This window comes from Monomorium pharaonis, chromosome 7, assembly GCF_013373865.1.
Source record: "Monomorium pharaonis isolate MP-MQ-018 chromosome 7, ASM1337386v2, whole genome shotgun sequence".
NCBI lineage: Eukaryota > Metazoa > Arthropoda > Insecta > Hymenoptera > Formicidae > Monomorium > Monomorium pharaonis.
Window position 1 is genome coordinate 10,690,403 of NC_050473.1, and position 22,330 is coordinate 10,712,732.

General features: G+C 37.7%; 5 protein-coding genes across 8 annotated transcripts in view; 2 read left to right on the top strand and 3 right to left on the bottom strand.

Moving 5' to 3' along the window:
* Positions 1-2,995: 2,995 nt before the first annotated feature.
* Positions 2,996-6,121, bottom strand: LOC105838297 (regulator of MON1-CCZ1 complex). Of its 2 annotated transcripts, none has more exons than XM_012683763.3 (11): positions 5,952-6,080; positions 5,565-5,870; positions 5,303-5,477; positions 5,065-5,224; positions 4,890-4,995; positions 4,625-4,778; positions 4,464-4,527; positions 4,163-4,382; positions 3,882-4,051; positions 3,514-3,789; positions 2,996-3,441 (listed from the first exon to the last, which is right to left on the bottom strand). In XM_012683763.3, the coding sequence occupies exons 1-11, from the start codon at positions 6,078-6,080 to the stop codon at positions 3,180-3,182; spliced, it is 2,022 nt and encodes a 673-aa protein (XP_012539217.1). In that variant the 3' UTR covers positions 2,996-3,179. The 2 variants fall into 2 exon arrangements, with proteins under 2 accessions (XP_012539217.1, XP_012539218.1); XM_012683764.3 differs by having other exon boundaries at positions 2,998-3,441; positions 6,007-6,121.
* Positions 6,122-6,662: 541 nt separating this feature from the next.
* On the bottom strand, positions 6,663-8,667 carry LOC105838299 (ribonuclease H2 subunit B). Its single transcript, XM_012683766.3, has 5 exons — positions 8,320-8,667; positions 7,965-8,194; positions 7,598-7,883; positions 7,170-7,396; positions 6,663-6,899 (listed from the first exon to the last, which is right to left on the bottom strand). The coding sequence occupies exons 1-5, from the start codon at positions 8,405-8,407 to the stop codon at positions 6,810-6,812; spliced, it is 921 nt and encodes a 306-aa protein (XP_012539220.1). The 5' UTR covers positions 8,408-8,667; the 3' UTR covers positions 6,663-6,809.
* A 295-nt stretch (positions 8,668-8,962) lies between these two features.
* Positions 8,963-10,554, top strand: LOC105838300 (protein KRTCAP2 homolog). Its single transcript, XM_012683768.3, has 3 exons — positions 8,963-9,284; positions 9,660-9,878; positions 10,164-10,554. Exons 1-3 carry the CDS (start codon positions 9,281-9,283, stop codon positions 10,334-10,336), a joined length of 396 nt encoding a protein of 131 aa, XP_012539222.1. The 5' UTR covers positions 8,963-9,280; the 3' UTR covers positions 10,337-10,554.
* A 283-nt stretch (positions 10,555-10,837) lies between these two features.
* LOC105838298 (stomatin-like protein 2, mitochondrial) lies at positions 10,838-13,442 on the bottom strand. Its single transcript, XM_012683765.3, has 7 exons — positions 13,055-13,442; positions 12,859-12,972; positions 12,543-12,690; positions 12,215-12,463; positions 11,720-11,875; positions 11,317-11,561; positions 10,838-11,209 (listed from the first exon to the last, which is right to left on the bottom strand). Exons 1-7 carry the CDS (start codon positions 13,115-13,117, stop codon positions 11,027-11,029), a joined length of 1,158 nt encoding a protein of 385 aa, XP_012539219.1. The 5' UTR covers positions 13,118-13,442; the 3' UTR covers positions 10,838-11,026.
* A 78-nt stretch (positions 13,443-13,520) lies between these two features.
* LOC105839429 (trinucleotide repeat-containing gene 6C protein) overlaps positions 13,521-22,330 on the top strand; it is a 49,336-nt gene continuing 40,526 nt past the window's right edge. The window contains exon 1 of one of the 3 annotated variants that reach the window (XM_036289707.1): positions 13,521-14,126. The gene's annotated coding sequence lies outside the window, so the exon portion shown is untranslated. The remainder of the gene's footprint in view (positions 14,127-22,330) is intronic. The other 2 variants (XM_036289706.1, XM_036289708.1) reach the window with 2 other exon arrangements.

The following is a 22,330-nucleotide window of genomic DNA, read 5'->3' on the forward strand; positions in this document are numbered from 1 at the left end:
GATTAGAATAAATAACAATACCGCGAGGAAAAGAGTGGCAAAAATACATTGACAGTCCTTCCAAGAAATAATCTTTTTTTTTATGTACAGGATGATACCGCGACATATCTGATAGAATCAAAGATTTCTATCGGTTATTGTTTCCCACTGGTGGTGAGAAACGATATCGCTGCACAGCACAAATGATACTAACACTAACAAATCGTGAGATTATCGTGTTAAAGTCCGAGGAGCTTCTGATTCATTTCGCGCGCATCAAATACCTAGAAGCTGGACGGTAATGAAGACGTTAAGAGGAAAACCAATGAAATCTCCGAATTCAAGCTATACTAATACATGCCTGTGTCTGTTACACACGCATTCCTTTTCTCTCTCTCTCTCTCTCTCTCTCTCTCTCTCTCTCTCTCTCTCTCTCTCTCTCTCTCTCTCTCGCGCGCGCGCGCGCGCGCGCTCTCGCTCTTGCTCTCTCACACACACATTCTCATTATCAGGAAATGTAGTATCTCGTAGAATTACCTCTTATCTAATTGTCGAGCTTACGGAACATGATGATGTGGAGAATGCAATACGCAAACTGCGCCGAAACGACGTCAAGTGCAGCACTTACACGCTTTCCCTGCACATAGAACGCGTGACTCATCTTAACCCTCTCGACCAGGACTTTAATTTATGCATACACTCGCGACTATAATATACGCGCTTCCGTTCATGTACTTATGTGCTACTCGTCGCGGCACACTTTTCTGCTATTAATCGATAAACGTTACTTACGCTTCGCTGCCGCAATTGTTAAACTAATCTCGAATATTACACGACGCGGACGCAATCGTGCGCGCAAATTCGACGAGCGAAGTACAACATGAAGTGAGGCACGTAAACGATAACCAATCAAAATCCGATCGACTCTCAATGACGACATATCACTTTGAAATGTTTCCATGATATCGCGCTATATTTTAACAAATTGAAGCTTTTGTCGTACGCTCTGTTTTTACCTCAAAATATAATAATCTTTTTTTAATCAATTAATTTTTTTAAATAGAAGATTCTCAAGCATTACATTCATTTTGTGATTCGAATACCTTTTGTTGCAAAATGAAATAGAAATAATTTAATTTATCGTCTATTGAAATTGTATCTCTTTCTTCCTCTCGCACACATTTATTAGATATTAAATTAAAAAAATTACAAAGACAATTACTATTCGCAATTTCTATATGCTTTGTACAATGTATATTATTATCTTTTTCAAATACATTTTCTATATTAATTATACTTACTATATAATTAAAACAAATGTAGATTAAATTTTTAGAAAGAAAAAAAAAGTTATTATTAAATAAGGTAAAAATTTCTATCAGTTTTACAAACACTTTATCGAATTAGAAAACTGAATATTTATGAATCTGTTTTTCTACCATTAACATCATTAAAACAATAAAAAAAAAAAAAAGAATGAAGCTAGGAATCGCATGATGATATTTGATCAGATTTAACTCAAACTAAATATAATATTTTAATTATTAATTCAAAATTAAAATTATAAATCAACGAACAATTAAATTTATATAATTTTAAAATAAAAATTCATAAAACAAAGAGGTATTTTTTTAGATTCTTGTCTTTAATATTTCAATGAAAGTTAATATTTTCTTCGAAAACAAATTTATGATATAATTAACGTGAAAGAAACAAGAGTTAACTTCCAATTTTATACTTGATTATCGATTCAATGACAGATCCATAAATAGGAAAGTTGTAAAAAGGTAGGCGTGAAAAAGTGTAAGGCTGGAGAATGGGGCCCAAAATATTCCTTTCGCATAACAATTTCATGAATATTACGATAAAACAGAAAAGAATCTTTTAAATAAACTGATCTTTTAAAAAGGACCAAAAAACCGCGCGTAGCTATTTATTTTCTCAATCAACACAACCGAATTTAACAATGAAATCCATTTCTTATTGCAAAGGATTCCAAACCTGCTCGATCATCTCGATTAACAAATATAACGTTGATAAAGTAACGCGTCCGACCAATTTCCAAGTATCTCGTTGTTTTTTCGTATGTGTGTGAGCACTGTAACTCTTTGCACGCGATATTGAAGAATTGAACATTTATAGTCATCCTAGTAAATCTGTGCATTTGATAATCATTCGATTGCTCTGAATAACTTCTATCAAATTCCGATTAATTTAATTGGCAATTAATTCAACCGAAAGAATTTCTAGCAAAGCTTTTTCCTTCCTCCAATTTAATATTTTTCCTTCCATTCATATAAAATAATAAATTAATCTATTCATATCTATTAGTCTTATCCGTATTAACAGTATACTGCATTACATAACAAATAATTTTATAATGTTTAATTGTTTATTAAATTAATTGAAGTTTGGTTTGTCCTTGTGACAAAGGAAGCACTTAACCTCACAGCTTGGTAACAATCTTCTACTTTTCCCTAGCTACTCGTTACCGCTCTCTTCGAATATCTAGATTTATTGACTTCGTTAATTGACTGCGACGTCTGTTACCATATAATCCTTAGTTTGTTGTACCAGATTGTATCTATTGTAAACAATGTGTACTTCTGACGTATACAGGATATATCTTCTCTTATTGTAAATTCTACTGAATATTGTAGTTTATAGATTTAACCGGCGACCAACTTGTTTATCTTTCACTACACTATTAGGAGACGCAAAAGACGATTATTCGTTTCTTTTTTTATTTTTCACATGCGATATATTGCATCTGAAAATAAACATCAAAAAGGACAAAAACGAATACTGATATTATCTAGTATTCTTCGTAAATAAGAAATTCATTATAAATGTACTACACTACATAAGTCTCGCTATTAAAAGATTATTAAAGAAACCTTATACTTTGTAAGTCTCGAATGTCTGATTCCCGCAATAAAAAGAATCCCACAGCGCAGACTTGACAGAGCGAAACGATGGAAAGGAGATATTCTAGCAGGTAAATAACATACATATTACTTACAAATTCTTCTTAATTTTTTATTCTCTTTCTCATAATAAATAATCCATAACAATATATATTTGTACAACACTATAAGAATTTACAAGTTACAAAGCAGCTATGATACGTAAATTCTCTATTAGCTACATTAAATAAAAATAAAATGGATTATTTTCTTGTGAACACTAATATAGGATTTCTACGAAGAGATAGTGGTAACATTTGAGTTCGTGTCCGAATTGCACTCATTGTCCGTTCCTTGGAATAGATATTTGAAATGCTGTACATATGGCTGGCAATGTTCCCCCTTTGTGAAAGCCATAGTATTGTGTAGCCTCAAGTTACGCTGCTCGAAGAATTTAAAGACCGAATGAAAGAGCGTTGCATCGTCGGTAGCTTTCGCTGCTTCCAAGAATTTTCTTGCAGACACTTGATCTGCCATTCCGACCGACCGAACATATCTGTAGCATGGAAATATAATGAATATACGTCTAAATGTTAATGTAAAGTGTAGATAGCATTATCCTACTTACCGTAAGGCAGCCAAGATGTGTCCTTTAGATAAAAGCACTTCGATTATTTCCTCATGTGCATTTCCCAGTCGTTTCAACATGTCCAAGGCCAATTGATGCGCCGCCGGATATAAATTTTCCAGAGACAGCAGCAAACAAGCTAAAGGCTTTGAATCTGCAACGACGTGATATTGTAATAACTGATGGAGCTGATAGTAAGCTTTTCGATGTACCAACGTTGTGATAACCAATTCGTGCAAGTAATGTTGCACCGGTATTCCGTGTTCAGCTAACGATCTGTAAAAAATTAATACAATTACTTAAATAAAATTAACTAATTTTCCATAAAAATTTATGGTAAGTTATCATCTATTATGATTCTTATGTACCTAATATATTCGAGTAGGACCCATATTATCATTTTTGGTTCTATTGTATTTTCAGGAAATTTAGATAATATATGACTATACATGTCGCTCTGATCGAGCAATAGTTTATATTTAAAATTTTCAGCCACTGTTGTTACATTTTTAACATTATTCTGCAGAGGTGTTCCCATCTATAATTAATAATAAATATATTTTTAATGTTGCTTATTATCACATCAATACAAAATCATGTAATAATCATATAATCATTTATAAAAAAAAGAAATATAATCTAGAATTACCTGGTTTTGTATTTCATTTTCTAAATAATTTCTATACACAGAGTTAAGTTTATCGAATATGGTCGGCATTTCCATTAAACTTACAGGTAACTGAGTCATAAAACTCTGCAAGACTTGTATTAATATCTGTTTAGCGTTTGACCGTTGTATTAAAAATTCTACCAAAAGTACTTTATCCGTGATTAATTTCACCAAAGCTTCCAATCTAAGCTCGATATACCTGTTGCGTTATTAATAAATAAAAATCATACAAAAATGTAAAGATAAATCAAGACGAGATGTTATAATTAATCAAACGTACCACAAACAACCCAATTTTACATCAATTATTATATTTGGCTGAAAAACGACCCAATTAGGAGAATCTGTATGCATGTATTAAGATTGAATACTTGACAAATCAATAATGTTAAGATATTATTATAAATATTTTAATATTCTTTCTGACACACAAAAGGATACATAATTGGCACGGTTGATACATCTGATCAGATAATGTTGCACCTGGTACTTTAAGATTGAACGGCTTAATCGGTTTCGCTGTAGTTATACTTGTATGATGCATTACTGTTCCATCACTCACACCAGACAGCATGATGTCAAATATCATTGACGTCTATAAAATACAAATTTATCATATGTATATAATTCCATTATTTTAAATAAACTTATTTATATTCAATACTCTCTCTTTCTCTCCCCCCTCCCCCCTCTCTCTAATATATACCTTTGAAGCTTGATGATGGACCATAATAAGATTATCAACAACATTTATAGCAAATCTGCCACCAACGTCCAGTTTCAACATATGACTCTTCTTAATGGTCATCATTCTGCAAAAAAGTATAACTATAACATTGCATAGGAGCATTGCAAATTATGTTCATACTAACGAATCTTACTTGTGTACAGTGTAGACATATACAAATGCCGTGCCCATTGAGCGGTTGGCTCCTGGTTGATGCCGCAACAAAATAATAGAAGGAGTTCCATACAACACAGCCAATGCTACGTCCCTTTCAGAAACGGCCAATTTCCCTGGTTTTGTTACGCCATGTTCAACTGAAACATTATATCATAAATATAGAGAACTTTTTGCTAGTTTCAATATTAAAGCACATGTTTACTTGCTCTACTAACTTTCAAATTTGGTCAACTTGTGAAGATTACCAGGTGTAATATGCAACGCTTGTATTTGATTACCAACTGTGCCAGATGACAATACTACCAGGTAACTTTTGGGACAGAATACAAACCAATTTACACCTAAACTTAAATTTTTTAATGCTCTAACATTACGTTTCTCTGGATTAACCTGTAACAAGGAATTTAAATATTTACTATCAAAATGTCTTCTAAATAGTATAGGATCATAACAAAATTAAACATAAGACTTTTGTACTTGAAACAATTCTACTCCGTGATCCGTGACTACAAGTATCTCAGTGCCGTGAGTCCACACAAAGCCCAGGATCGTGGCATTCTTTCCTTTGCACGATTGAGAGTATTCAACGTGATCCAAACCAGAAACCGAGGAGTAATTAACAAACTCCACCGACGAGTTAGTACGCTGGATCGCAAGTACATTCATGTCAGGAGAGAACTTGATGGATATCACTGGGCCTTTGTCCTCCATTCGAAAGTTTAGATTCTGATTCGGGCCCTTAACGAGCACTCCTGTAACGCCTCCTGAGCGAATCGCAAATACCTGTGTGTACAAATCATATTTGTCAGGATCGGAGTGAAGGCAGAGAACCTCGCGTATACCAGAACTAAAGTTGCAACTAACTTGCTGCTTCGAATCATCGAAAAACACATTCGTGAGGCAGCTGACTGATTCGAACCTGATAGGATCAGGAGACAGCTCCAAGTAATAATCATCGCTCTTCCCCCGATCGTCAGCTTCCATGTCTGGCATGTCCGATCATCTGATCTGATCCTATCAGACGCGCTTGACAGTTTTCAGGTTGTGGTGCACTAGGGATGAAAGTCTAAAGCAGTGCTGTCGACCGAAGACTTCGAAAATTCCTCTCAATACCCTCGTTTTCCCTATACTTGTTACTGAAAATTCGATTGCCCTACTCTTCTCTGCATACTGCATTTCTGTATATAGTTAATAAAATTATTTTGATAAAAATTAAATTATAAATAAAAAAAATTATATATTTTTTAATTATTAAAATAGATTATAGTTTTGCTCACTCTAATGTAGTTAATAATAAAAGACATAACATTAGAATGTCTATTAAAATAAACATTTAATAGCTTCTGAAATTATATTTTTCTTCTATATTTTATCTATTTTTAACATTTAAACTATTTGAATATATTCGACACTAATTAAAATTTCATGAAAAACAAAGTGGAAATAAATAAAAATTTAATTTTAGTAGTACATTCCTTTATTAAATGTTTATTATTGCATGCTACATATTGTGTTTAAATGTTAATGACACATATATTTATTGAAATACTGGGGAAAACTTTTTCTATTATATAATCATCGATAAAATATTAAAATTCTCAACTTTTACATAATTATGTTAAATATATGGACATACATTTAGTAATAAAATTCTCAAAAACGTGACAATGATAAATATTTATAAATACATCAATCTCTAAAACTGATTTATATTCCCTTAATTTATTTCTTCTGAAAAAAGCTAGTGATGCTTTTAGATCCTGCCGCTGCTCTCTGTTTAGCTAATTCTTTTTTACTAGGGGCAGCACTTTTCTGTAAAAAAAAGTATATATTCAAATTAAATTTGTTCACATAAATGTGATGTTTGGAAAATATTATTATGTCTCTACAGACATAATAAATATTCAAATACTTTTTCACGTGTTCTACAATTTTAAATAAAACATAAACAATATCTGTCAATGTTATAATATTAAAACAATAGTAAATTACGATTATTATCAATATATTTTATTTGTAATTTGATATTTGTTATTATAGTTTTATCATTGATTATAATTACTATTTTTATTAATAACCGACCTTTTCAGGTTTAATTAAATCTTTCGTTTGCTTCTTTGTTTTCGGCACTGGACTTTCTTCGATGGAATCTCTCTTAAGTTTCTTCTCATCCATTTCATTTCGAGGGCTAGATAGCTTGCGTTTTTTACTCTCCACTTCATCAGATATATTCAAGTGTAGTGCCAGCTTCTTTGAGAGATCTTCAGCAAGGTATTCTGACACAATACCATGCGCATATTTTAAATATTCTATAAGAAAATTTTCGATAAGTACTTTGTCAATAAATTGATGTTGCTTGTAGATGGCAGCCTACAAAAATTGGTTTAATATCTCGTTACATCTTGCTTCAACCATAACAGATTCTGAGAAATTCTTAAATGTTCGATCTTATCCCGTTTCTTTGTTGAACATGAATGCCACTGTAATCGCGATTATATTGATTTTCTTACCTGCTTCTGTACCAATTTCATATTTGGTACTCTTTACGTAAGTAGCGCTCACAGCACCTTGAGATACATGAACACCTTTTTCTTTTAATGCATGTGCTACTTTTTCCACCTTCTTTTGCAACCAATTTAACGATTTCTCCTCATTAAATTTGAAAGCTTGTAGCGAGTCATCTCCCTTACGATCGGCGATTAACGATAAGTTTAAGTTTTCACATTGCGCCAGGCGAGATGTGTCTGGAAAATCCTCATCCCAGAGACATTGTTCCAAAGGTTGCGCTAGCTGCGACTATAATTTAAAAAAAACATCTATTTTCTAAGGTCTATATATAAAAAAAAGCTTTATAAAGAAATAAAAATCTACAATTACCTTCCTTAAGTATGGTAAAGCCAAGAAAATTGGATCAATTGGTGTCGACAAGTACAACTTGCCATCAGATTTGACATTGTCATCAATGAACCAGGACCTCTTCTTTTCATCAAAGATTAAAACCTCTTGCACTGTGAGATTTCCAGGGCCGAATACAAATATAGTTGGCTTATCAGAGGCTGGATGTCTAAGCTTCACAATCTCTGATTGACCTCCACTTTTGCCATCCTCTGAAATACATTTTCATCTATCTCAGGAACGCCAACAGCAATCAGAGTAATTGCTCGACAACGTGAAAGAAAATAGTAGAAACTGCGAAAATGATGAAACGACAACGAATCGACCCCGCGCTTACCTTTCATGAGGAACACCCACGTGTTCGCTGACGGATGACAGCTCGTCACCTTGACTAGTTTCTGCGGTGAGCTTTTGGCGCGCGGCATTTTCCCGCCGTAGCGTGTACGTTGCCGTCAAACTTTACAGGTTATCTCCTCGGCTGGATACAATGGAACGGCTCGATCAGGCCATTCGTTCGCTCGCATTCGCTCGTATGCACGCACGGGGGTTCAACGATCTCTTTCGAAGTTTTTCACAAGTAATATCGTTTTTGGCTCATCGTCGCGAGCGTTAGCTTACTTTAGCTTCCCTTGCGCAGAGCTTTGTTTTGCACGCGACATATTGCGGAGATTTGGACAGACAGCGTTTAAAAGTTGACGCGTTACTAGAATAGTAACGAAGCTTTAATCGAGTTTTTGACGATTAATTTATTAAATAATCACTAAAGTTAATTAATATTTATAAAATTAATAACTCCATCTTTGAAATTTGAATAATTATGGATTAATTTTTATTTTGCATGTTGTTTTTACTATTCTTATTAATTTTAAAACGAAAAATTTGTAAATTAAAATGTACAGCTAATTTAAAAAAGTTCAATTCGTGTATTATTTTTATTTTTATTTTTATATTAGAAATTTTGTCATGAGCAGTCCTATCGGTTGATGTAATCACCAAGAATTATATAAGATTTTATGTGACTTATATGTTAATCGGAGCTTAATCAAAATGACAAAAATGTCAAAAAAAAGTTAAGAGCTCCAGACCGAACTTTCAGTAAAGAACGAGTCCAACATCTTTTAATCGAGTGAGCATAGACCATCCATGTTGCTGACGTATATACGTACACCGGTTATACAAACTATAGTTAACCTGAGTCAATGTGCAGATAATTTAAAGTAATTGGGCGAAATTTGTGCAATCCTCGTTATAAGAAAAAAAGGAATAGGGGTCTATGATCTCAAATTTTCTCAGCAACAATGGGTAAGTATTAGCATCTGAAAATTTTATGCCTAAATAAAGGTAAATGTCTCAGTAACATCTCCCTACTGTGTATCCGGATACTTACACGTAAACTTATTAATCTCAAATACATTTTCTTTATAATATTAAAATTAAATCTTTAATACTTAAGGTTATTTATAACGTAGGTATTTTAAATATTATAAAAGTTAAAAAAGAAATAAATGTGTAACACAATTAGAATTTATATCTTTATGTTTTTAACGTTATTTAAGAAACATTTGCATCATTTCTTGTGATTACTGGCATATTTACTTTATTGCGATTTAGTAATGTTTCTTTGTTTTTCACTATTCATTGATACTATACTACTAACATGACACATTAATGTTGCAGCTGTTAGCAGTGGAGTGTCGTTTATGCTGTCGTCAATATTAGTAGTGTTACTGTTCTCCGGTATGCAAATGTACAAAGTCTGGCTGAGCTCGTCGCAGTTGGGAACAATCTTGGGTGGACTGATTGGATCTTTCTTGTTCATGTGTACATTGACCGCAGTGGGAAATCTTGAAAGTACTTTATTCGGAAAGTCTTTCCAACAGAAATTACTTCCGGAAGGTAAGTATAGAATACATAGATGGAGGAACCTGAAAGTCAAACTGATCAAATATTGCAAGTGTCTTAATTTTAATTTTTCTTTATTTTAGGTAAATAATCAATTTTCTATATTTTTTATTTTAAAGGGGTTGATTGATTTATTTTTTTGAGATTTATTTATTGCGACTGTGTTTTATATACTTAGCATTATAAAGTGAATTTAAATGAACAGTTTAAACAAACAGCATATATATATAAAGATGAGTAGTATTAAGTGTAAGCTAATATATTCTTGTTTCATTACAGTGGTATTCTCGCTGACTTTAAGTCTAATTGCTTCTGCCTTGATCCATCGGGTATCCACTACAACGTGTTTAATATTCTCTTTGATTGCACTGTATTATATGAATAGAATTTCTCAAGAAACATATGGTGTATCTATACAGACTACAGTGATGCAATCTAAGAAACGCAAGTGAATGGATATAAGGATATTTACTTTATTATTTTATTATCAATGTGTATTCTAATATCATACGTTCCACATAAAGCTTCCAGTTTGTAATATAATACCAGTTGTAAATTGTTTGATATTACTTTGTCTAAGATATAAGTATTTTGAGATTTCTACTGAAAGCTAAACTTGTAAATCATGTTGCTTGCATTTATACAAATATATATATATAAATTTGAAAGAGTTTATATTACTAGTTTATAATGCATTGAAACAAGAGTGAAATCAATTAAACATTAAATAGATGCAACTTAAGGGTTGGTTCAGAAATAATTGAAAACGATACGCTTTTTCTCAGCTGTCATAATTTTTAGTAGCTGAGAAATGTATGAACCATTATTTCAAAAATTATGTTACACTTCTATATGACATATCAAACAGATATCTGTTTATCGCAATTTTATAAATTTTAGGATTATAAGATTATATTTTTAGACGATAAAAGTAAAAAAAAACGCAGTATATGTATATATATATATAGCAATTAATTTTTGCTTTATTTCTCGTCATCGTATAAACAATTTTTGTATCGCGAGAACTGAGCCTTAACATAAACGCTTTATGATCGTGATATTTACATTACGAAATTTAATTAAATTACATGCGAAAAATATGAAAATATCTTTTTATTACAGATATTACAAGTATTTGTAATTCAGGGTTTTTGTTTTTCCGTCTTCCTGTGCTTTTCAGCTTCTTCTTTGTCACTGAAATACTCATATGCTTCATCGGAATCCTCCATCCGAACTGAAGTATTCGATTGAGTACTCATTATTTGTTTTGTTTGCTCATTGTTGCTGTGCTCTTGTGGCAGTACTCGTTTATAAATTGCCATTGCCTATAAAATAATATGCAGCAAAAAGATGAGATACTATAGAAATAAGATGCTATTAAAATTGTAACAAGTATAAAATTGTAACAAGTAATCGTGAAACAAACAACAACCTGTGCTACAAACGTCGAAACGTCTCCCACGTTGCTCGGCAATATCAATGTATTATTAACTTTTGCTAACTTGTCAAACGCATTGACATATTGTTCTGCTATGCTGAGCGCCGCTGCGTTTTTCGCATCTGTGACGCCAAGAGCATTTGCAACCACCTGCAATCCTTTCGCCCGTGCCTCTGCCACCGCCACCACTGCCGCAGCTTCTCCAGTAGCTTTATTTATCTGCTCCTGTCTTGCTGCTTCTACAGTGATACAATTAAATTTATCGTCATAAAAAATGAAGCTCTTCATTAAATTATTCGATATTAAAATTGCTTCTTTAGATAAATTACAAAAAGCAATGTGTAACTTTGTCGAATTCACTGATTGGGAACTACGCTAGATATGATTAACATAGCACCTGAAGCTAAAATTCGTGCAAGTCGTTTGCCTTCGGCCACATTTATTTCAGCTTCCCTAACACCTTCAGATTCCAATATGGCAGCACGTTTTTTTCGTTCGGCTTCTACCTGCATTTGCATCGCCTCCTGTACCCTCGATGGTAATTTTATATCCCCTAATAGATAAGTGCAAGTTGATAAGGAATACAGTTATTTATTCTAGGTATAAATTTGTCTATTATTGACTGCGCAACGTGAAACATTTGTCTTACAAGTAAGATACTTTACCAAATGACATACGTCAACTGTTTTCACTTTTAAGTATTTAGGAACTCAAAAGAAAATGATTTATGCTAAAAAAATCTTAATATTGTTTATATCACTTATACAAGTGTTTAATTGCACATAATATAATATTTAGCATATATTCTTTTGGATTCTTAAGTCAGATCAGAGATTAAAACAATCAGCGTATGTTATCTGCTTATTTCATCATAGTTACTTTTACAACTTACTTATCTCGTATCGTAGACATGTTATTCCCCATGCACTACTGGCCTTATTAATACTTTCAACAATGGAAACATTTAATTCTTCCCTTTCTCTAAATACCTTATCTAAAGATATCTTTCCTAGTTCAGATCTCATGGTGGTCTGTGCTACTTGAATTACAGCAAACTCAGCGTCTTCGACGCCATAGGATGCTAGATAAGGATCGGTTACTCTTAAATACAATACCGCATCAATACTTAAAGTCACATTATCTGAAATGAAATCGAAAAAATATCTTGAACTGTGTTACACACATGCAATATTCTTCAATCTTTGCATCAGACAGCTTACCTGATGTAACTGCGCTTTGCTGTGGTACATCTATCGCCAATTCCTTCAAGACTTGTACATATTTAACTTTATCAATGATAGGAAGCAAAATGTTCAGGCCTGGGTCTAAAATTTTATGGAACTTCCCCATTCGTTCTACGATCCATGCCTAGATGTAAAACATCACTTTCCTTTAGTTCAGTCGTCAAGCTAATTTTGTATCTAGTTTTATTTGAAATAATTTAGCGAGTCACGAGTTAAATTAAAAGTGACTTACGCTGAACAAAATAATTTAATAATATTGTCATAATGTATTGCGCGTTAAAAAATTACGAACCTGTTGCTGAGGGACAAACATTATGATGGTGTTTATCGGATTCAGCGGTTTGTATCGCGAATTTTGCACCGCTGTACCAAACGTCTTATTTCCCGCACTCGCAAACGCGTGATCCTGAAACACGATCTACGTGAAACTTCGTGAAATCACTCGATTATTTAAAGTCTTTTTGACATCAGACACAAATATATTTCACCTTAATAAATCCCAAGTTCCTCGCTAGTATCAAGGCACCACCAGTCACCGAACGTTTGTACATCTTTTTATTATATTAGTTTTAAGAATGTATGTAAAGGATATAATACAATATAATACAATGTAATAATAAATTTATATATTATGTCTTTTCGTAGGTTACACGACTGCAATAAGGAATATCTTTGAAACATAACCCCACCCGGCGTCACCCAGCAAGGAGCCATCTGACGTGACGGATGGAAAACTCCTTACTCCAAATTAATATTTCGAGAAGCGTGTTCGAAAATTCACCTGATTACTGCCATTAAGAAGAAATCAAAAGAAATAATAATAGCAGCGAACGATAGCAGTTGAAAATTATCGGCGTTTATTCAGACAGATAACAGACAGGTATAAATAAACATGATCCCTTAAAGCTTTTTTCGCAATTTATTTTTTCAATAAGTATTGGAAAGATAGACAAAATTTAAAAAATTCTGAGATACATCGTTTATTGGTGAGAGAAACGGAATGTAATTTTTGACGCTGGCAACTTTTTTTAAAGGTAAGCTTTCTTTTACTGCTTTAATCTCAGCAATTACGACGAACTTGAAGAGGCGATCAGCCAATCGCCGCGAAGGAAAAGATGATGATGACGTTTTAGGAGAAAATTTCGTTTTAAGAGATTTGTTGCCGAGAGCATTTGTCGCGCAACATTCTCATCGGGTATAAAAATCCTCTAAAGTGTGGACATGAATGATTTTGATAAAATTTTATGAGAGAGAAAAAAAACATGTATACTGTCTCCCTCTATATTCTAATCTAACCTAACCTAACTTGGCGCAAGCGAATGGAGAAGTTAATTTGTCATCCTGCGCCATCTTTGATGCCGTCCGACAACTTCTACGACCTATTTAACTGCAACGGATGTCCTCTCCACAACGCATTTTCAATAAGAACACTGTGATCGTAACTCGTAAAACGCGATGTGGTTTCTGAGTGTGTGAAGAGGTGTGATTCCGCCGTGTGACAAGCGAGAGAGCGACGTTGTGGTGGACACGAGTGCCGGTACGCGACGGACCATCTCGCAGGTGAGGGACAAGATATTCGCGGGATATTATTACGCATATGCGCGCATTCTCGCGACTTCCGTTCCTCGGTAGATCCGGTATACCGAGCTAAGCGGAGACGTGCGCGGATTCGGCTTTCCCCTGCGCTACTTCCGCGCTATTTCTCCAATTCTCCACCGATTCGGCGCGAAATACACGTCGCAACGCGCACGTATTGACGTGCGGCTGTGTACGGACGTAGCTACGCGCTCCGATGAGAAGGCGTCGCGTCACGCGACACCAATAAATACGCGCAGGTTCGGAAACGAACGTCCCGTAGCCTCGAACGTAGACAGGAAACTTATGTAAGACTGCGGGCGCGGGGTACCCCCCGCTGTGTGGCGGCTGGCCTGGGCAGCCTCGCTGCGCTTCGATTACATTTCGCGTAGCGCCGGTTAACAACATATTGCATCGGGTTGACGTTTGGCTCCCAGGCCTCGCGAGGCCTCCTCCGCCTCCGCCTTCGCCTTCGCTTCCTCCCCGAGCTCCGTCGAGCTTTCTAACGTCGATCTCCTGGGAACGCGACGTCTAGGCCGGGAGATCGACATTCCGGGCGAGATGAGAAAGAAAAAGAAGGGAAATCCTTCCCCTCTTCCCTCTATCCCCCCCCCCCCCCCCCGAACGGAACGAGAGCACGACGAGGAATCGAAGTCCGGAACCCGTTAGGACTCCACTTAGGGCTGTCGCTCACTCGGATTGCAAATGAAAGATTATCAGGCCGACCTTCTGTTTTCGGTTCTTGAAAATATATACACGTCTATCTTTCTATATATAAAACGTGTATGTATTCAATCAGCTATAAGTACTTTTGGAAAGCTGCCATTTATCGGCCACTTGAACGATTCTTATTCAAATTTCCTATTTTCCGACAAGCGATTCAAGAGGGATTGTGATGATTTATCATGTTGGTTCTGTTTTGTTATTTAATCTCTCTTTTGACGAAAGTTTCATGTATTCTTAACCAGAGGATTGTTTTTCTTCTCGAAATTGAAAAGTGTGACAATTGAAGAATGACAGACTGGCACACCGAAGATAATCAGTTCTGAGCATGCTCACATTAACAATTATTTTTATTTTGAAGCTTTATTAAATACCTTTGATGTTGACAATTTTGTCTAAAACGATACCAAATAGAACTTTTATCTTTTCTTAATTCTTCCTTCAATTTTACAGGAATCGTTCAAGCAACCAAGAAACTTCCAAAAGTACTTAAAAAAGAGTACAGGGTTTCAAGCCAAAAGTATAACAAAAGTTTGTAAAATTGTTGACGCGTTATCTTTTTATTTATTAGAATGCAAAACAAGAATATAAGAAGACAAAAAACGTACATCAATATCGTTGTAAGCACACTCTGAAACGGGCCGTAACATTTAATACATAAATATATGTACATATAAGTAATAATATAACATACAATTTATATAAATTATACATACATTACAATATAGCCTATTCCTGTGACTTTTTCGCGCTTTCTCTTTCAACGCCTTACGAGTTGTTAATTTATCTCTATTTAAGTGCAAAAATGTTTTCAAATTTCCGAGCAATTAACAGCTCTATTATTAATATGTTTTACATATATATATATATTACATATTTATACATCTTATTCTCCGCGATAATATGTGCATACAGAGGAGACGGCCGAACGGGAGAAACGATGATGAGTGTCGATTTTGATGGCCGCGCCGAGCCGGGGCCGAGGTTCGTTTCACTTCGCGAGGAAGTGCGCTGTATACGGTATACGTACGCGATCGGCGTTCCTGAGCCCCGCGAGGCCGGCGTGGATGCGCGCAGCCGAGGAGAAAGTCCCAGGGGCGCGCGTACTCGCGCGCACCCGGCGCAAATCTCCGCGGCGAGAGATTCTCCGTTCTAATCTACGCAGATTAAACGTGGATCTTTAATAATAATAGGAAGAACGGATGATGCACGCGCGAAGGATTTGGTCATCCAGCATTCGCTGCCGGTTCTTTGAGTCGTGTCGAGTGGTCGGGAAGGAAAGAAGAGAGAGAGAGAGAGAGAGAGAGAGAGAGAGAGAGAGAGAGAGAGAGAGAGAGAGAGAGAGAGAGAGAGAGAGAGAGAGAGAGAGAGAGAGAGCGTCCGTATCTTCGTCTTTTTCCTTTTTGTCCTTTACAACGGGCAGCTGCGCGTCCGACCTGCTAGGAATGAAAAAGGGAGGAGGGGGGAGCCATCCAACGTGTCCACGTTCTAACCGGCAAAACGGACGCGATAAATTTTCCGTATAGTAGAGAGAAGAAAAAGAGAGAATAGAGAGTTCCGTCCTACGCGCCATTTGTGTGCTCCGATTCTCTTATCAGCGACCTGCCATAAAAGTCCCGACTCTCGTTTTCTGTGTCGAAATCCGAACTCGGGCACCGAACGCGAGATTGTATCGACCCATTCGAATTCGCGCGATTGTACTGCGTCTTTTCGCTTCACGGTTCGCGCCTCGAGTTCAAGTTTTCTCGACACCACGAACGGAATTAGATTTTCGTTTCCCCATCTTGCGATTCACGCGACGATGACGACGAAGACGTTACACCCTCAGTTTTGTCCCCGAAGTGATTTCGCGTTTTCTTCTTGGCGCTTTCGATTAGTGTGTGCTTCTAGCGGATCTAGCACGGTGCATACGTCCATAGGTTCGTGTCCGCTGGTGTCTGCACGGTCGTGGAGCACTCGACGGAGCTAATCGATGTTAACTGGTCGAGGAACGTTTGGCCGTGGAGAGTCACGCGGGACCGGAGCAGACCGGAACGGATAAACACAGACTCGCTGGAGTGCATAGGAAAAAAAAATACGAGAGAGAAAGAAAAATAAAAAGAGATATTCATTTGATTATGGACGGGTCGGGGGGCCGCGGCGGTGGCGAGTTGCGAAAATAATTCTTCCGGCCTCTTCCTCTTTGCCGCGAGTGACAGGTATCGCTGGGTCGCGCGTGCGCGTGCGCGTCCGACCGGAGAGGTTAAGTGACGCGGCGGCGGCGGCCGCGCGAAGGGCCGTCGCGCTGCCGTCGCCGGTCAGCGGTTATAATAAATATGCCCAGGAGAAATGTTAAATTTATCTTATCTGCCATCGTATATCTCGGCGCGGACGCTGCGCGACATGCGATAATTTCGACGCGATTAATTCGGGAAAACCCCGACGACCCTGTCGGTCGCTAATCTCGCTCGGGTCGCGAATGTTCAACGTCTCGAACTTCCTGATATTTTTGGCTCTCGACCGTGTCGACCGAGCCCCAATTAAGGACGTCGGGTTTTTATGTAGGACTTTCGTCACTTATTTGCCACGCAACGACGTTAGTTGACGTAACTCAAGAAGTAAAGTTTTCTAAAATTTTGTAGTGTGTATTATTTTTAATGCGATTTTGTGGTTTCGATTTAGTGTATTGTAGAGGAATAAAAAAAGTTGTTAGCTCTTCGCTCAGAGAGTGCATTGAATTCTCATTAAAATTGTTTTTGCAAACAACTCCAAAATGGCAATTTAAAAAAAATTTTTTTTTACGTAGCAAAAACGAGCGATATGTCGACCTCTGCAAGTCAACGATTTTTGTGCCAGACCAGCGAAACCGAGGAATAATTTGATTATTTCTTTATTCAATTATTCCTTTTTTTGTTTGACTTCAAAAGCGCGATTCTAAATTAAATTGCGAACGATGAACTTTGTATTAATATTCAATTTTTAATTAAATATATTAATATTATCTCTACACTCTCTCAATATCAAATGCGGTTAATTCCGATTTTATTATTTTATAATCAATACGTTTAGCACTTCCACACACACACACACACACACACACAACGCTTGAATCCGACAATCGGACGGCCGCTGTCACGTTTTCGTGCTAATTACGGTTGAAATGCGGAGGTCAAATGTTGACCAGAAATAAAATGCGATGCACCGGGGCCGCGTAATCACCTCCGCAATTACAGGTAGCTCTTTTTGAGATTTCGCCGCTTTTTGAACTGCGGGCGTGTACGTGCACGAGAGGCAAATGGCACATATTTACGATCGCGTGCTAAGACGTCGTCACGATTCCGAATAAAAGGTACACCTGGCTCAATCTTACCGCTACGTTAAAATGTGCGTGATTATTTTACACCGTCTTATTTACGCGACTGTAATTGAGCCGCCAATCGGGCGAAATCCGAAAGGGTTTCTCCGCTTCCTAAATATCATTATTTATTGAAATATTTGAATCCGCGATGCGGACGTATTTCCTTTATCTATCGGCATTTGAGGTGAGTCATCTGTAAGCCTATCGCTCACACGAAGGTATTAGAGAAAAAAATGATGGAGAGGAGAAAATTGCAGCTTGTGAAACAGGATGCGTCGAACATGACAATAATAATTTCCCCGTAAATGGTGACGTGCGAAGGGCCGTGGTTAATTTTTTTCGAAGCAACAACAATATACGGCGCCGCGCTGGAAGTAGATGAAGCACGCGGAAGAATGGGATAAAGAAACGAGACATTAGACACTCGCGCTTTCACTAAAATCGCTTTCGCGAATCACAAAACTTCTCGCCGAAACTTTTCCACCTGCACGTACAGAAGAAAAATTTTAATTTAACGTTTATGCGCTTTTAACGCTGATCCAAAAAAATGTTCCGCCGTTGGGGTGGTTTCCGCAAGCCTTTGAATCTATCGTGCGTTAATTAATTTTATTAATTTTGATTTAAATTGCGATAAAGCGTTAAACGTAGAAATTGTTGGTTATGCGTACCCAAAGGGTTTTTTAAATTAATCTTGCTTCGAATGCGAACGTGTTCATTGTGCACTGCGATCGCATGAATTTCACCGACGTCTCGTAGAATTGTAATAATCGCAGGATTATCGTGCACAAAGAGAATACGAGAAGATCGTATAACGCAGTTTTCTATAATGGCTCTTTTATTGTTGATTTAACGTGTTGTTTGTATCCGGTGGAACTCGCAATTGTAATCGCGCGCGTCGCAACCAAGTAAGATGCAGCGGGATGTTTTTAACGAGATATCTTGTGCGATTTTTAATTTATCGGTGCGGCTATTAATACTCAAATCTGTTTATTTTTGCACGATAATAACAGCTGACGTTGTATCGACGCTTTTTGTTAATTTCTCTGTGCAACAAGTTGATATTTGCTTTTATTACAAGGTGCTATACTTGTATCTAACGGGAACCGGAGAGTATTATCGACACCTGTAAGGGAGAAGCATAAATAAGGCAGGAAGACTAACAGATCTGCAGTTAATAGACGTCTGTTATTAATATAATCGAAAGGGAAATAGTCAAAACAAAAATTAGTGGTGATAGAAAATATAACCTGCGTAGCGTCAAGGGGAGATCGATGCGCTTTTCTTTTTTAGCGACTTCCGGTGTGCATCCGGAAATCTTACAATCGAATATCCGCTGGGGAAAGGTACACCTTCGAGGCAACTTCAGGCAACTTGTTCGTGGAATCATTTACTTCACACACACACACACACACACACACACACACACACACACACACACACACACACACACACACACACACACACACACACACACACACACACACACACACACACACACACACACACACACACAGACACAGACACAGACACACAGTCGTGGGATACGAAGGTTGGAACACCATCTTTTGCAGTGACTTTCGGAACGCGCAAAAATCGAGGATGATCATGCGACTTTCGAGTGCATTTCGCGAAAAGAAGAGAAAAAGAAAATTAAGAGATATCACGAATAGTGATTCTCGCGAATAGTGGGTGCTCGCGATTCTACGCGATTTTCCGTCTCTTCCGGCGAGCTGTAGGGGAAAGACTAGAGGGGTGGGGGAGAGGGAAGCCGATACTCCGGAGCTTCAACATCGAGCGCGTCGCGGATATTTGCTTTGTGCGCTTTTTCTTTTTGCGGAATACCGGAATACGCGCCGGCAACGAACGTGTCGGAGTCGTAATTTTCTGCGCGAGCGGGTTTCAGCGCTCGCGCGCGACGAGATATACTATACGGCAGTTTCGTAATAAATATATGCCCGGGATATAAAATAGAGTTGGCAGGGGGAAAGAGACGGAGAGCGAGAAAGAGTGCCGACCTTGCCCCGCAACCGGCTGCCCGCCGCCGCCCGCTTGTTGCCAAGCTAACGCTGCGTGCATATAGCGGGGCGGACGAACCGGTGCGACGTGCAAGCGCGCGCGCGCTTGTGCATGTGCATGTGCCGCCGCATCGTGGATGATAGAAAGAGAGAGAGAGAGAGGGAGAGAGCGAGTATCTAGGGTTGCTGACGACGTGCGTGCGTGTCGCGCGCATCCAGGGATGCTGCTTCGGCAGGTATCGATATTTCGTCCGTCGATGCTATTAAGTCGTGTCTGAAAGGCGGCACTGTCGAGGAAGTGCGAATCTTTGAAGTTTCTCGAATGGGGGGGGGGGGTACGCTTTATTTTTACGCTAGATGTATTTGCTCTTGTCAATTAATTAAACGGCAGTTTTCCTCCCACCGCTGGAAGCGCGAGTACCGATACGTTTCGCTATACGCTCGCGTCTCACGCGAGCCAATATACCATATTAAATTTGCGATGGAATCTCTATTTCCGCTTTGATTTTCTTGATATACGCGTATGATGGGTATTGCGTTATATTACGGCATCTCTTACCCCTTGCTCGTGAAAACCGATGACGAGTTCAAGCTGTTATCTCTAGGTATCTCTGATACCTTCGTTAAAAAAACCCCTCTCTCTCTCTCTCTCTCTCTTTTAATTCAGCCAGATAGGTTCCGAGAATTTCGTTATTACTAGATACCAGTAGATATGAGGCTTGGAAATATATTTAATTTAATTAATATTTAAAGAGAGAGAGAGAGAGAGAGAGAGAGAGAGAGAGAGAGAGAGAGAGAGAGAGAGAGAGAGAAACACTCTATACACGCTACATATTAGCGGTTTTTTTTTTAGAGAGCCGGTATGCCTCAACGTCGAATGCAACGTAGTGCAAAATTGCCGGCGAGCACGCCACCTTTTCGATGATGAAGCGGAATGCAAACCGATTTCCCGTGCAATTTTCATGTAACCTCGACGTACTCCGAACGGCCCACACGCCTGCATCGGACATTCCTTTCCTCGTTCCGCGACCGGGATCACTTCTTTCTCGTTGTGTTCGGCCGATATCTAATTTCGTCCGTGCTTATTGGACGATTAAGATTGCTCGCCGGCGTCGTGTTCGCGTTACCGCACTTTCGCGATATCGTCCCGCATTATCAAGCGTATCCTAATGCATATAAGTAAAAATACACACAAATATATGCGTATATGGGTACACAATTATATAGTCAGCGTGACGATTCTAGCGTGTCATTTCGGAGCGCTCGAATATAAAAATAAACCCGTTACGTAACGCGCGAGAACACCCGTTAAAACATCATTTATTATGTTTACCGTCGGTGCAACAGGACATATTACGATCGCGCCGAGAGTAATCTATTAGCGACGGTATCAGTGCGCCGGGGGGATGCACGCGGCCCGTTGCAGTGAAAAATCGATTTTCTTACGCCCCTATATATCTCGATAGCGCATTTAACGCCGGTAGATGATATCAGGCCCGGCATCGGCTATTTTCTCATTCGATAATACTCAACGGAGCGGAAGATATCAATCGATTCGGTCGCTGTTGTAAATATTTGTCATTATTATGTCACGTATCATTCACATCGACAGCAGCGCCCGCGCATGTGTGCGTGTCTTTTATTTCCCATTTTATTCTTATCTCTCGTGCTCTGCATTAAATATCGCGCTTGTGTTTTTAAATAGAGGAGCTTCTGTTAAACGGATACACCTATAGTAGGGACGTATAAATACACGCGCGTGAACTTGGGGGCACATATCGGGTCATACTCGAAGCTCGTGTTTCTCGCATTTGCATTTGTTCGTCACAATTTAACGACGATTAATCTCTTATATAACAATAATATATTGCGATACATTAATTTTTAGCGAGAAATTCAGGATTCTCGTATCGTTTGGTATGAAAAAAAAAGAGTCGCCGACGTCGGTTTTAGCTTTCGTTATCGGTTAAAGAGCACACGGTTGAGGCTCTCGTCGACACCGAGCGTCTCTTATTGATCGTCCACGGTGTACGCGGAAGTTGGCTCGAAAACTTTGTTTCGCAAATGAAATCCGTCTCTCTAGATAGACGCGACGACAGACGCAATTTTTTTTC